General features: G+C 34.4%; 3 protein-coding genes across 4 annotated transcripts; 1 reads left to right on the top strand and 2 right to left on the bottom strand.

Moving 5' to 3' along the window:
- The first annotated feature begins 1065 nt into the window (after positions 1 to 1065).
- LOC120089355 (probable plastid-lipid-associated protein 12, chloroplastic) lies at positions 1066 to 5063 on the top strand. The gene is made up of 11 exons (XM_039046793.1): positions 1066 to 1424; positions 1527 to 1580; positions 2001 to 2075; positions 2876 to 2995; positions 3067 to 3258; positions 3368 to 3451; positions 3548 to 3640; positions 4200 to 4253; positions 4377 to 4453; positions 4595 to 4702; positions 4776 to 5063. The coding sequence occupies exons 1-11, from the start codon at positions 1173 to 1175 to the stop codon at positions 4861 to 4863; spliced, it is 1197 nt and encodes a 398-aa protein (XP_038902721.1). The 5' UTR covers positions 1066 to 1172; the 3' UTR covers positions 4864 to 5063.
- A 2763-nt stretch (positions 5064 to 7826) lies between these two features.
- LOC120088333 lies at positions 7827 to 11156 on the bottom strand. 2 transcript variants are annotated; one of them, XM_039045552.1, is made up of 2 exons: positions 8880 to 11156; positions 7827 to 8171 (listed from the first exon to the last, which is right to left on the bottom strand). In XM_039045552.1, the coding sequence occupies exon 1, from the start codon at positions 10832 to 10834 to the stop codon at positions 9692 to 9694; it is 1143 nt and encodes a 380-aa protein (XP_038901480.1). In that variant the 5' UTR covers positions 10835 to 11156; the 3' UTR covers positions 7827 to 8171; positions 8880 to 9691. The 2 variants fall into 2 exon arrangements, with proteins under 2 accessions (XP_038901480.1, XP_038901481.1); XM_039045553.1 differs by having other exon boundaries at positions 9211 to 11156.
- A 1722-nt stretch (positions 11157 to 12878) lies between these two features.
- LOC120088910 (bifunctional fatty acid conjugase/Delta(12)-oleate desaturase-like) lies at positions 12879 to 13999 on the bottom strand. The gene is given in 2 exon segments (XM_039046347.1): positions 12879 to 13645; positions 13648 to 13999. Coding segments are annotated over 2 exon segments (1119 nt in total).
- Between the last annotated feature and the right edge of the window lie 1508 nt (positions 14000 to 15507).

The raw sequence follows: 15507 nt of genomic DNA, 5'->3' as shown, positions 1-15507 counted from the left end.
ACTACTTTAAAAAGATTTATATGAAATATATTGTAATATCGAAGAGGGATTTATATATATATTTTGGTACATAAAATCAATGAATAAAGTTAACTTATATATACTATAATATTTTATGGTATATACCATGTCATATGATACTGTTTGGAGGTTTATCAAGTATATATATCTTAATGAATGTATTGAGTTTTCTACTGTTGTATAAGGTTTATATGAAACATATTGGAAGTAAAAAGTTTATATATATATTGAGATATAGAAGAGGGAATTGTATCATATACAAAGGTATGTTTAAAAGGTTTATAGGAAATATATTGGTACATATGTTTATTTTGTGCATGTTTATACGAAATATAAGCATACGCAAAATAAACAATGAAATACAATAGACAATCAAAATACCTAGGGTAGATATTACATTCAATATATATAAAGTTACATTTATGCTAATAATAGGTAAAAAAAGACATTAAAAAAACATGAAATATTTTCATTGCAAATGTATATTTAAAAATAATCATGAAACTGCTAGAAAAACCAATAAGTTGTTGAGAAAGCAGTTGTATTCCATATGCTGGTTAGAACATTAACAATCATCTAATACAACGTTTTGATGTACATTTAAAAATAACCATGATTTTTTGGTAAATAAAACTAGTTGTTTGAAACGTGAAATGCATTAAATGAAAAATAAAACTTGATTAAATATATATTCTCTCTCCAATTGAAAATGAAAAATAAATCTCAACTAATAAATACATTCTCTCTCTCAAATATTAAAAGAAAGTGGTTCCAAATCCATATTCTCTCCAATCACCCACTAAAGGCAAAGGTACTTTAGTTAGTAAAATCTATTAAATCTTATATACAAAAATATAAAAAAGTTTAAATGTTTTAAGAAAATAATTTTGAAAAGGAATTTAAAATCAAAATATCTCTTTAAACAATTACCGTAAAAACAAAAGATAGCCAATTCTCACTCTAGCCTATTGCTCAACGTGTCGGAACACAATTGAAACAGCTCAGCTTAATCACAAATGCAAATCAATAAACAGTCGATTACACTGCCACCACTACCACACAGGCCACAGCTACTACTACTTCTCCAAAGATAACCAAAAATCAGGGGCGTAGCTCACCACAGCTTGCTCTGTTTTTGCCTTTCCCCAATCATGACTCTTAAACCTAATGCCATAACCCCGACATATCTTCACCTCTCATTCTTCACTCCACTAACTCCATCTCTCCCTCCGATCAAACGGTTCCATCGCCATCACACACACATTCGTCTCCGTTGTCGATCTTCTCTTGTCGATGAGCAGCAGAAAGAAGTCGTCTCCTTTTCCGAACCCGAAAACTCGCTCATTCAGGCTCTTATTGGTGTCCAAGGTCGAGGCCGTTCTGTTTCCTCTCAGCAGCTCAGCGTAATTTTTCTTTTTTTGGCCCCTCTCTTCATTCTTTTGTTCTGCGTTCACTTCTGTCCAGATTCAGAATTTGAACTTCTTTTAGTCTATTGATTTCTTCAGAATGTCGAACGGGCTGTCAGTGTTCTGGAAGGTTTGGAAGGCGTGCGAGATCCGGTAATCCGGTTCGCTTTCCCTATCAATTTTTAACACTCTGTTTATCAATTGCACAATTAACAGTACTGTCCACTGAAATCTTGAAACGGTGATAGATAAGTTCTTAATTAATTGAATCCCCATAATTCCAGTCGTTCTTAATTACTCTCTGGTTACTTCTTTCATTGGTTTAGTTTTACAAGTTCATTAGTTTGTCAGTACAGTTTTCTTAAGAAATTGATATGCTTCAAAATCCTTTTTTTCCAGTCAATGGTAATCCGGAGACGTTCTTGATTTATTTCTGTCCACTATATAGAGATTTAGAATTTCATCCCAAGTATAATATCTTCAACATGAATGAAAATTAATCGAGATAACTGGCGTCTATTTTACATTTTTAGTTGTCTTTGCTAATCCTCACTTCTCTTTCATTGCCTGCAGACGGACTCTAGCTTAATTGAAGGACGTTGGCAGTTGGTGTTCACAACTAGACCTGGAACAGCGTCCATAATACAGGTTCAATTTCAATTCTTGACATAACGTGCTCCAGCAATAGCAAGTCCCTTTTCTCATATTATGATCCTGTACCTAAACTATAATTAAATCATAGTTCAGAAGTTAGATTCCAAATTTCTTTCTTGTATTTTGATTAAAATTAAGTGAAAAGTCAGCTGAAAACAAATCAATTAAAATAACAAATGACTATTTCATGTAAGTACTGATCTCCTAGGCCATAGACAACAAAAAGGATCGTGATTATCTCATTGCGGAAGAAATTAGCGCAGGACAGAAACAAGGACTTGGAAGAAAGAAACTTCTATTGAGAGAGAACAAAAATGGATACTTTTAAAAGAAGACTCTGTCTTATCTCCACTCACTCACTTTTTTCTAGATTTGCTCACTTTCCTCATATGTGGGACACATTCCCTATCTATTAGCAAGAGATACTTGGCCCAAGGAAAGAAAATTTTTTAGATCCTTCATGAATATAAACATCTGAGATGTTTCTTTTGAGGTCCATCTTTATCTCGAGGAATTCTAGACTTCTTCGAAGTCCGAGAAACAATGTCTTTTAATATATTGATTTACAAGTTTTTAAGATAAATCTAGAAAGGAGTAACATAGTGTTGTAGGTTTTTTTTAACAAAGGATTTTGAAAACGTTTTGTTGCTTTATCTCAGTGACTCATCCTTAGAAATTAAGTGCAAATTCTGATAAGATTGCACAGAACAAAAATATAATGTGTTTGATATATAATACTCTGAAGCAATGATATGGAAAAGAAATGGTAAAATCTTGTAACTCTTCCCCCTCAGAGAACATTTGTTGGAGTTGATTTCTTCAGCGTGTTTCAAGAGATATTCCTACGGACAAACGACCCACGGGTCTCCAACATTGTTAAATTCTCTGATGCAATTGGAGAGCTGAAAGTAGAGGTATGTTTGTATATCTTTTTACAACCGGTCAGCAATCTCCCTTGTTTTTTAATGTTATCCTTCCCTTATAGGCGGCTGCATCAATCAAAGATGGCAAACGCATACTTTTCCAATTTGACAGAGCAGCATTTTCTTTCAAGTTCTTGCCTTTTAAGGTTCCATATCCTGTACCATTCAGACTTCTTGGAGATGAAGCAAAGGGCTGGTTGGACACCACATATTTATCTCCCTCTGGAAATCTCCGAATCTCAAGAGGAAACAAGGTAAATTAGTTCACTTTCCTCGGTTACTCAAACATGTCTTACATACTTGAAACTTCTTGAGTTGATTTGGCAACTGCTAAGGACATTCAGAACCATTGTAATAGTGTAGGGCACCACGTTTGTGTTGCAAAAGCAAACAGAAGCAAGACAAAACTTGCTGCTAGCAATTTCTACAGGTAAAGGAGTTGAAGAGGTAAGCCTATTTTCCACATACACTAAATCACAGAGAAAATTTCAACCTCATTATATTCTCCTACGGCTGATTTCTTGAGAACTTGAACTACTACAGGCAATTGATAAGCTCATCTCTGAAAATCGGAATGAAAATAAATTTGAGGAGGAGCTTGTCGAGGGAGAATGGAATATGTTATGGAGTTCACAGGTAGTCATTGCATTCATACTTCCTATGCTGAACAAAATAAAATAGGTTACAAAATTATCAGTGAAAGAAAAAGGTGGTAAAATATGGACAGGCTGAACAAGTATTTGAATAAAGTATAGGACATTATCCATTAGGGCTGTTTGACATGAGATTTCGAGGAGTAATAGTTCTACTTAAACATACTTTAGATGAGTATCGGCAGGTTATACAGGAAATTGTGATTATTTTGGAACCCATTTGGCTACGCATCCCTCTCAAAAGGCAATCTCTTATTCGATTTCACCTGACTATTGACATTTGTTGCAGTGGACGATACCTGTCCTTTAGCTAAGTTAAGTTCTTAATAGCTAACTCGTACCCATAAATGATGTTTGACTGAAATCACACCGGCCCTCTAACCAAGTTCGGTCTTGGCCTTCATTCTCCATTGGGAAAGAAAGAGGGCTTCTTCTTCTTGTTCTGCTTTTTTTCTATTTCTTCTTTTTGGGACTAGGAAGAGCCAAGGGGAACATTGTTCCTATTCCATAAGGAGCTACTTATCAGTTACTGTAAATTGCAGATGGAAACAGATAGTTGGATAGAGAATGCTGCAAATGGTCTCATGGGGATGCAGGTAGAGTAAATATGTGACCCGCTGTATTGAATGAACTTCGATGCTGCATTAACCTTCATTTATAAAGTAAACTAATTATAATCATGCATCCATAAAATAAAAGTAATTGTAACACTCTGACAGGTTATCAAGAGTGGACAAATGAAGTATCGAGTGGATATGTTGCTTGGACTGAGATTTTCCATGACTGGTACCTTGGTGTAAGTTTCCCAATCATGTAGTTCATTTAATTGCGTAGGAAAGCTCTCAGAAAAAGTTTGGAAGGGCAAATGCATAACATGATATGTTCCCATATGTTGTTGGGTCTTCGATTTGCCAGACATGGGTTTTCTTTGTGGCAGGAAATCTGGAGATGACATATACGATGTTACCATGGATGATGCTGCAATTATTGGAGGCCCGTTCGGATATCCTTTGGAAATGGAGAGCCGGTTTAAGCTCCAACTTCTGTAAGATATCTCTATATCTGGTTGTTCTTTCAGTGGCTACTACATAGTTGTTAATTTGCCAGATTATTTTCAGATACAACGATGGGAAAATAAGAATCACACGAGGATACAATAACATCTTATTTGTTCATCTACGGGTCGGCGAAACAAAGCAGGTGTAGGAAGACTTATCTAAAAGAGGAGGCCCTTGAGGTAAGAAATCCATGTGTATAGTATAGTAAGAGATGCCTCGACGTCTTTACAATGTATTCATCAAATGGAAGTTCTAAAAATCTTGAACGTCAAAATCTCACCCCAAAATCCTTTCAATAAAGAATCTCTCCCTCTCAAGTTTTATCGATTCGTTAGAAAGAAAAAATAATCTTCAATTTGTGAATCTCCTACCAAGCTTTGAGTTTTATGATAGCAAATCGTATTCCAGTTCATTTTTTTGGCTCACGCTCAGTAATTGTCCACTCTTTGCACCATTAGGTGGCTGTAAAGTAGAAAACTGGAGAAATAATGGGTGGCTTGCAAGGAAAAGAGAGCACAATTTTTCATTAAATAATTACATTTACAAATCAACGTAAGCAGAAAAATAATTATAGAGAGAAAAATACAATCATAAGTTTTATAAAAGAGGGTTATAAAACACAAACTAGCATCTTTCGTAGACTGAACTACATCGAATATTACATCCAAAGAAAAAAGAAAAAAGACACATATAGAACCTAGAATTTAACTTAAGTCTTGAGAGTTAAGCTAAACAAGAAGCAGATTTGATTAAGAAACATCAACAATTTCCTGTTTAACATTAACATGCCCTTCTTCAGTAAGGGGATGTAAGAAATTTTCCAACTAGAACAAGATGCTAAAGAAAATCTGAGTCAGAAATATGTAGCAAGAAGCTGCAGAAGATAACAAAACGCCTCTTCAAGGAAGTAGCTTTACATTTACACAAAATCACTTATGCAAGACAGTCCATTCCTGATACAGAAATCTCCTTTGATTCTTCACAGCCTTCCTTAACATCTACAACTATCATTACAGGTACACAACTCTATTGTGCATCATTGACCATGGCCTCGATTCCAATCCCCGAACCCGAGTGCAAAATATTTCCCAAATTCTCATCCATATCCTCACATTCATTTACCTTCTCCAAAACAAGTCCTCCTTCCATTTCGTCAATGTTTGCAACATTGTCTTCCAAAAGCTGTTCATCTGATTCCTTACCCCATTTCATCCGTCACTGTCATTTAGTCTCCAACATCAGACATAAAAGAAGATATAACAGATTCGGTTAGGAGCATTTATAGTACATGTTTCAAACTTCGAATAAAGCATTTATATACCTCACTAATAGAATGTCAAACATAAATTACCCAAAGAATAAAGCAGCTAATAAAACTAATCATTTGCTGGCATGAGAGAGACATCCCTTCTAATTGACAGGGCTATTTAAAGTTTAGGCACAATCCATCACATAATTGAGCATTGATGCATTGATACATTGATTTGAACCCCAAATATAAGGGAGAAGTCTTAATTAAGAGTGCATACGGTATGCATATATGCACATAAAGAAAAACTATGTTTAAACAACCGTTGTTTCTTCAAAATTTTCAAATTGGAAAGACATCTGGAGCAATTAAATTCCTGAAAAAACAAAGATTTTAGCATGGAAAGTGGCAAATAATATTCTACCAGACAAAATAAATCTTTATAGAAGAATGCCCAATGTCACCAATGAACCTAAGACAACAACACATGCTATCCGTAAATGCAAATAACAGACATTACAAACAATATTTGAGGAGCTTTGTTGGGAAGAACATGTCATATGAAAAGTTCATGTACATTTATAAATGATGTGGAAGAACACACATTAACTGCGACAAATATGAAACATATACCTGAAAGTATGCTAAATTATAACTTCCATTCGTAACTAATGCCTATACTTTCAGGAATGCATGAATCATAATGGAGGAACACTACTAAAATTCCGACTATAGATGAAATTGAGTCTTGAAGACTCAAATCTTCAATCAAAAAATAAACAAATTGAACGGCACAAAATTTGATTTAAATAAGCAGAAAAGTTCATTAGAATAAATTTGACTTCTAGTAATCTTACCTTCATCGTATGTCTGGAGCTCCTACTTAATGACATTATGTTTGTGAGTCATTGAAGTGCAATAGTTCACTACCTTATCCTCTTGCACATACTCTCATGGGTACGTTTAGCATTTTTTGCTCTTTCCTTCCAACGCAGAAGAACATTTTAACTTTTACTGCTACTTCATATACTCATGGTAAGAAAGGGAGAGAGAATTTAGGTATCCTCATCAAGAATCATTTCACTTTATCCTTAAAAGCAACGCCTAATTTCAAACCAAATAAAAAATGGGACTTTACTGTTATAAAAGAAACCATAAAAAAAAAACTAAAGTTCCGTTTGATAATCATTTCGTTTTTTATTTTTAGTTTTTTAAAATTAAGCTTATTTTTTCTCTATTTTTTAGAATAATTTACATATTTCTTAAGTACAATGGTTGAATTATTAACCAAATTTCAAGAACAAAAACAAGCTCTTAAAAGCTACTTTTTTTAAGTTTTCAAATTATAGCTTGATTTTTTAAACCATTGGTAAAAGCTAGATAACAAAAGAAGAAATTTAAAAATGAGAGTAGCGTCTATAGACTTAATTTTTAAAAATAAAAAACAAAAAATCAAATGATTACCAAAACAAGTGTAAAACTTTCAAAATTGCAAGATAATTTTAAAGATAAAAAGGAATAGAATTAAGATCAACCTTCTTTTTCCAAAAAAAGGTATGCAAATAATTTATAGGAAGGGAAGGATAACAACAATGGAACATAGAATTCAATGACGAGTTTAGGTCTAATATCAAACACCTTACCTCACTAATGTCAGACTTCTCTATACCAAAGTAGAGTGTTAAATTGACAAAGCCAAGCCGGCAAGGAACAAAAAAAATAGAATCGACACAAACTGTGTGCGTACGAGTTATGAGAGGTATATTTCTCAGTTAAAAAAAAGGAAAATCGTAAGGAATTATTAACAAGTCAAAACAATTGCTTAAATTGTGGTTTTGTCAGAGCTTTCAATAAATCCTCAGTTGCAACAAAATCAGCTTATTTCTTGCTCGTAGTGAAAACATTCATCGTTTTTTTAATCTTTAATCATCTTTAGTAAATGATGAGTAACCAAATTACAAGAATTTTAATGATGGGTTAGACAACTACTAGTGTTCACAATTGGACCATAGCTCTCACAACATCAACATCGCCATAATGTGCTAACACTATCACAACACTAATTGATGTTGCCTTGGCTTAATTCATCATGCCCAAGAGGGAGAAAAAAATCAGAGAAATCTGTTGATTCATATCATTCCCTGTCTCTTAGGCACGGCCACATCACCCACCTTCACATTCTCTCACCGCTTGCACAATTGGACCCCCTGCACCATAGAAATTTTACAGAAATAAATGAAGTATATTGTTCTGGATGAGATCGGGCTCAACTTACAAACAGACAGAGCAGACACTGCGCTAAAATGGAAATTGGTTTGTCAAAGTCGACAAAAACAAAGAACGTGGCAACTTGAGTTCATTGCTGTCATCTTACAATAATGGCTTTGGTTTTGTTTCTGGGGAATGAGATCAAAAATGCAAAATTGGAAAAGAAACACCGAGTCCATCTTCGATGGTAGAACCAACGAAGGGAAAATCAAGAAGATTCAAGTAAAAGAATGTATGTATTTGTAAATTAGTATTTCTACATCTACTGTGCAGTCCTGGAGCCGTTTCTTCTAACCAAAGACATGTTACAAATGTTACAGCGAAAACACCAAAATAAAAAACTTTAATTATACAATTCATTACAACTAAAGCGAATTTGCTCATCAGCTTGACCATTAGAGGAAAATATCTGCCTTAACTGATCAAATTTTAAACACTATGTGCTTATATAGATAGCAGTTAAGTAGCCACACAAGGCAATTACAACTAATGGTAATAAAGATATAAATGGACAATGTTATAAAAGGAACACAATACGATAATATAATACAAGTTTGAGAGAGCAGCTGTGTTGATGTGAAAAAACGCCATATTGCATCTAAAGAGTAGGTACCACCTAAGTAACACATGAATTAGTAACAGCTTACATGGTGTCCTCTCTTTCCTCAAAACTATCATCTTCTTCCCTCCCAAAAATATCCATGCACCCAGGATTGGAGTCACCGGCAAATTACACAATTAGTAGAGACCAAACTACGAAGATCGACATCCTTAAAGGCCCACATTGTTTTGATTAATCTTTTCTTCATAAGGAATGTATATCTTTTACTCGAATCGAAAAATCTTTCAAAAGAAAAAAATGAATTTTGGAAACTTGAAGCATTTAACAAATAGAAGACTTTCTTCTGCAGCAATTGAATCTCGCATGGTATATTCTACTTTGTCAAGACAAATTTCAACAGGAGTTTCGAATTGAACCTGAATACAACGGGAAGTTGTTTCAATGGCCGCAACTTCAATCTCAATGCCTAGAAGGCAGGGCACTTCAATGGCGGCGGCTTTGAACGTCAGGATCGTTATCTTCTTTCTTGGTAAGCAAAGGTTATTCCAAGGTGGGTGAGAAGGTAAAGTGAAAGGGATTTCAAGGAAAAGAAAGGTAGCACACCTGGTTTTGGGATGAAAATGAGGGTCAGTGCAAGTTCCCAATTTGATGTAAGAAATTAATTTCAGTTAAAAAAAATAGATTGCAGTTATAATCGTCATCCCAGCCCCGCCCCTCGCTTTTATGACAGTTTGTTGGTACTTCACTGTATATTTTCTTCCCATTTCTTAAAGTTAAATGTCATCTATACCCAAAATTACTGTAGTAGTGTATGCATTCCTGTTTAATCACGTCCCCTCAATCTCTAAGACTTCTTCATCGTCCTCCTTGAAATCAACATCTTGGTTTGGTCTAATCTCAGATACATGCTCCATACATCTCCAACCCTCCATCACTTTCATTCTCAGATACATTCTCCACTCCCTCCTCCATCACATCCTGAATAACTGGGTTTTTGCCCTCGTGAAGTTGCAACTTCCTCCTCAACTCAACAAGCTCTGTCTCCATAAGAAAAAGTCTCTCCTTCAGAGTCAAGTTCTCCTCCTCCAACTGAGCTATATGGCTATCCTGATCATCGACCCTATTTTCCAAACAGTTATTATACTCTACTCCATAGTTCTGGTATATCATTTCAAATCGGCTCAAGTCATGGTCCAATCTGCGTTCTACCTCCAGATGTTCCTCATCATCACTATCACTCGACCCACCACTACCTTCCTCTTCTTCTTCCTCCTGCACTTCCGCCTTATTCTCAGACCCTCGAAGCCTTATCAACCCTTTCATTGATCCATAACCATCAACACCCCATTCTTCTCTCGCCATATCACCCAACGCCTCTCTTGAAGGGGAGAACATTGGAGTAGGCAGCACGGCTGGTGTTACAGGGCAAGGAGACACAAGTGAAGCGATCCCACCAGACTTCTTTGCACGAATTATAAAAGACGAGGTATTCCGAGGCGCATAAGGTGCAAACCTATTATTGAACTTCTTTTTTGAATAGAACTTTCGAGCTTTATTACGATTTTGAGACTGCAACTCATGAAGATTTGGAGGTCGATACCATCCAGCATTATTTGGAGCAGTTACGGAACCAGGTAAGGGTTTTACCGTTCTCCTATCGTTTATCCTTGTGTCATTAACCCCTTTTCCCTTCCAATTGCCTCTCCCCGACCTCGACTGCTTCATATTTCCATAGTTAGGCTTCGAGAAGTTCCGAAGCTTCTTGTTAGGATTTAAAGGAGCCTGCGGGTGTGACCATACCTTATAGTTGTTACTCATCATCGGCGGCTGAGTCTGACCGATGATCGTCTGGGACTGCAACATGGCCTGAGGCTGCGGCAAAAGATTTGGCTGCGACTGAGACATCATCTGAGAATGGTTCAGAAATTGAGGTTGATTAATCACCTGTTGCTGGTTCATAACTTGAGACTGATTGATTACATGAGGCTGGTTTGCCATCTGCGGATGGCTCAAACTAATCATTTGAGCCTGATTTATCATCGGATTCTGATCGTTCGTGATAGAATTAAATGGAATCGAAAGCTTTGTAGAAGAATGAAACCCTAAGAAATTAAAGATGGATCGATAAAATCTCTCGCGCTTTTCAGAAAAAGAAAATCATCAACCAGATCGAAAATTAGAATGCCCTAATCGAAAAACTGAAACAACAATCAAAATATTCGCAATCAATTAACCAAGTCTAGAAAATTCCTTATGTATCATTAAAGATTTTTCCAGAGAAGTATTTCGCTTCACGCACAATTTTTCTCCAGTCTTTAGGGAATTTGGATTTCTTGAGAAAGCCGATTTGAGTCGGTGAAGAGCCCCCTTTGAACTCTTTATAGTAGAGAGGACAGACAGATAGACGGTGCATGATTTAGTCATCAGATGGAATTTCGTCATGGCACGTGTCATACCTTTCCTAATCGGAATGGGATTTTTTTTTTTTTTTTTTTTTTTTTGTGTCAAAATTACAAATCTCCCGTCATCTTGCACTATATTTTCATTTCTCACTATCATCGTTGGGCCAGTTCCACCTACCACAATATAAGCCCAGGCCCAATCATAATTTTATGTCAAAACTACATTGTTATCTAGTAGGTCGTAATTAGGTCAATTTTCCTATTTCAGTCCCTCAATTTTTTTTTATTATTAATTATTTGATAGAAGTTAACGTCGTAAGGGTTATCTGTTAAAAAATATTTTTAAATTTTTTATAACAAAACTATATTTATATTTTTCAAAATAAAAGATTACCTCTTCACTATTTAATTTTAAGATAAATTATACTATTGGTCTTTAAATTTGAGATCTATTTGGTTCCTAAATTTTAAAACAACAACTTAATATTTGAAAAATTGTTCTAAATAGTTCCTAAAATTAATTGACCTATTGAAATAATAATTTAGATTGATGTTACATTTTTAAATGAGTTGGTATATATATATTTTTAAAGTAAAGAATTGTTATTCTTTACCCATAATGATATTTAATAAAGGGAGTTATTTGTTTTTCCAATGTAGTTATTACAATAAAGGTTTAAATGTCCATCAAAAATAAGTAAGTAGATGTGAAACATATAAAATCGTGGAACAACCTATTATTGCGAATATCAGTGGATACAACCAACTATCATTAAGAATTTCATCTTTGGACTTTTTTATATATTTTTTGAAAGTTCAACATGATAGTTTAAGAACCCTTAACGAGTTATTTTATTGGGTAATTGCAATTGATAACACATTTTTAGGAATAATAACTAAGTATATAACATCATTTTAAAAAAATTGCAAATGTAGACAAGGCTGATAGACTTGTATCGTTGATAGACTCCCAAGTCTATCATCTATAGATTTCTATCATTGATAAACTCTTACCAGTGATATGGCCTATCACTGATAGACTACTACCTACCAATAATATAGTCTATTACTGATAGACTATTTAAATTTGGTCATATTTGCAATTTTTTTTTTACATTTGGTTATACCTGCTAATACTTTTGATCTAATGTCTATATTTGCAACTATCCCTTATGAGTATAGAGGTTGAACTTTCAATTTTCAGGAAGAGAAGGTCATATCAATTATCATTGAACTAAGCTCACATTTTGACGAGATATTTTGATAAGTTAAGGAGGTAGAAACTTGGTGATAACGTATAGTTTATATTTTTAAAGTAATTAGATAATATCTATGGCAACGTGAATAATCAATCTTGGTATCCCATAAAAATAATATATGAAAAATTATTCTAAAAATATAAGTCATTTACATACTTTCAAAACCACTTTTTACTCGCTAATATTTGGATGGATCTCAAAATGTATTTATTTTGTGCATCTTATTTTTTAAAAAGAAGAGTAAGAATAGTTTGTTGCTGGAAAAAATTGATAATGAGATAATTGAACAGAATGCACCTAGCTAATAGGTGTAACTTAGGATGCAATTAAAATATTTTTGATGAGTTATTAGGCTAGCTTGACGCAACCAAGAGTGTGTTAGCAACAATAATGCAATAGTAACAACCCAACTATGAGTATTATTCAAAGCTTGTTACGGAACCAGAAAACTCCTTTACTGCTAGAACCTTCATCATCTGCCTCTACATAAATGCACTCTCTAAACTCCCTCCACGTGGCCTTCAAAATAGGCGTCTCATCAAACTGGTAATATTCTCCCAACACTTGCTTCACCGCCATCGTCGCCTCCACGGCGTTATAATAGGGCATCGTAGGAAACAAATGATGAATGACATGTGTGTCGGTTATATTATGTAGCATTTTATTCAAAATCATCCCATAATCTCTATCAACCGTCACCAAATTCCCTCTCAACCAATCCCATTCACTAGAATCATAATACGGCAATGAAAGATGCGTGTGTTGCAACGACAAAATCAACACCACAAACGCATTCATAACCGTTAAAGGCAGTAAGTACATGCGAACGACCCACGTGATTCCTTTTACAATTGCCAATTTGTAGAGCAAGTACAAAATGGTCACAACTCCCGCAATGGATATTTGAACTTGAAGCCGTTCCTTTTCGCTGAATATGGGGCTGTTTGGATCGTAATGGCTGGTGAATCTGTCGTAGGCTCGGCCTGACCTGTTGAAGGCTAAGTACAATGGCCAGCCGAGCGTGAGGGTCATGAAAATGATGAGGAGCCTAGCCGGTGGGTTGGTTAAGTGGTGGAAATAGTAAGAGATTTTGGACTTGGGCTTGGGGACGAAGACCTCGTCGCGGTCGAGGGATGCGTTGTTGGCGTGGTGGCGGCGGTGGCTGATTTTGAAAGAGAAGTAAGGGATGAGTGGAGGAGGAAGCCGAGGAGGTCGTCGAGGAGTTGGTAGTTGCTGAAGGCGTGGTGGCCGCATTCGTGGGCGATGACCCAGAGGGCGGTGAAGATGACGCCTTGAGAAAGGCAATAAAGAGGCCAAGCTAGGAAGTGGAGAAGTGGGTGGGGAAGGAGGGGGAAGCAGGCGGTGGCTATGTAAAAAAATGTGGAGAGGAGGATGGTGTCGAAGATAAGGTAGGAGAAGGAACGGTAAAGGGAACGTTGGAAGCAATGTTTTGGAATGGATTTCTGGATTTGAGCGATGGTGAAGGGAGGTTTAGCATGTGTAATGCGCTCCCCCAGTGCCAATTTCCTATTTCGTTTCCCCATTTCTATTTCTGATACTAAATACAACTCACCCTCATGCTCTCCCTTTTATATATTTTTTTAAATTTTAGAAAATTCGACAGTGTTAATAACAAATTTAATCCTAATGGAATCCTATTTTATCTTCTCTCTCCATGGCAGCATATTTTAAAATTAAATTATAATTTAAACCATTATTTTAAATATGTTAGATACTATATTTCTAAACTATAAATCTAAGTATACATACTAAATATTAGATCCGCCATAAATTATTATTAATTATTTTATCAACTTATTTTTTTTAGAAAAATTATTTTAGAAGACAAAACTGTTGAAAATAATTATAAATAATAGCAAAATATCACTCGATCTATGATAGATTGTGATATACTACTATCTGTGTCTCTTATGACACATATAGACATAGATAGTAGTCTATCGCAGTTTATCAGAGATAAATGGTAAAATTTCTTTATATTTGTAAATATTTTGGTTCATTTTCTTACATTTAAAAATAGTCTTTATTTTTTTTTTAAATTATATAATTTATAATAAATTATATAATACATATTTTAGTTAAAAATATGAATGAAATACTATATTTCTAGATGCTCTTATCTTCCTTTAATATGATTCTGCATTTAAAATTTTTAAGTTCAAAATTTGGATATATACACTCGAAACATAAAATTGTTGTTTTTCAGAATTGGCATGATTTTGATCACATAATCCAAAAACATATTTCAAAAACTGAGTCAGCAAACTCGGCGAATTTGAAAACATAAATTACCAACCAAATAGACCCTTGCTTTTTTACAAGTTTTGAATGATATATGTGTTTGGTCTCAAGTTTTAAAAATATTTCAAATTTTTAAGAAAGGTACATTTGGTCTATGAGATTTCAAAATATACATTTTTAGTTCTCGAGTTTTTAAGAATATATACATTTGGTCCATATTTTTTCAAAATGTAACTTTTTAGTCCTTGAGTTTAAAAGGTTTTGAAGTATTTTTTCTAATTATTTTAAATAATTATATGATATTTAAAATATATATTTTAAAAATATAATTAATTTAAAGATGAGAGAAAATTTTAAAAAATTAGTTTTCTAATTTAAAATGCCACATGTCTATTTAAAATAACAATAAATTATTCAAAGGACTTTTTAAACTTTTTTCTAAGCAATTTCTACATAAACGGTTTTAAGAACAAACGTATATTAGGTTAATGTCTTAAATATTTCATTTTTTTTTACAAAAAAAATCCTATTGGCCTCCCCTATTTTTTACTAATATCAGTGGCTATTTACAATTTAGCCATCGTGTATATATATTATTTATTTATTTTTTTTCTCTTCCATGCGTATATTCTCTCTCCGTAATTCACACCCATTTCTTCTTCCTCCCTCTCTTTTTTCCTTCTCCCTCTCTTCTCTTTTCTCCTTCGACGGTGTGAGTTGCAAGCGGTAGATGACGACGTGAGGAGAGAGAATCTCTGGCGGCGGCACGAGCAATTTCAGCCGGGCTCAA

The sequence above is a fragment of the Benincasa hispida genome, chromosome 10 (assembly GCF_009727055.1).
Source record: "Benincasa hispida cultivar B227 chromosome 10, ASM972705v1, whole genome shotgun sequence".
Taxonomy (NCBI): Eukaryota; Viridiplantae; Streptophyta; class Magnoliopsida; order Cucurbitales; family Cucurbitaceae; genus Benincasa; species Benincasa hispida.
This window is presented reverse-complemented; position numbering and strand designations above follow the sequence as displayed.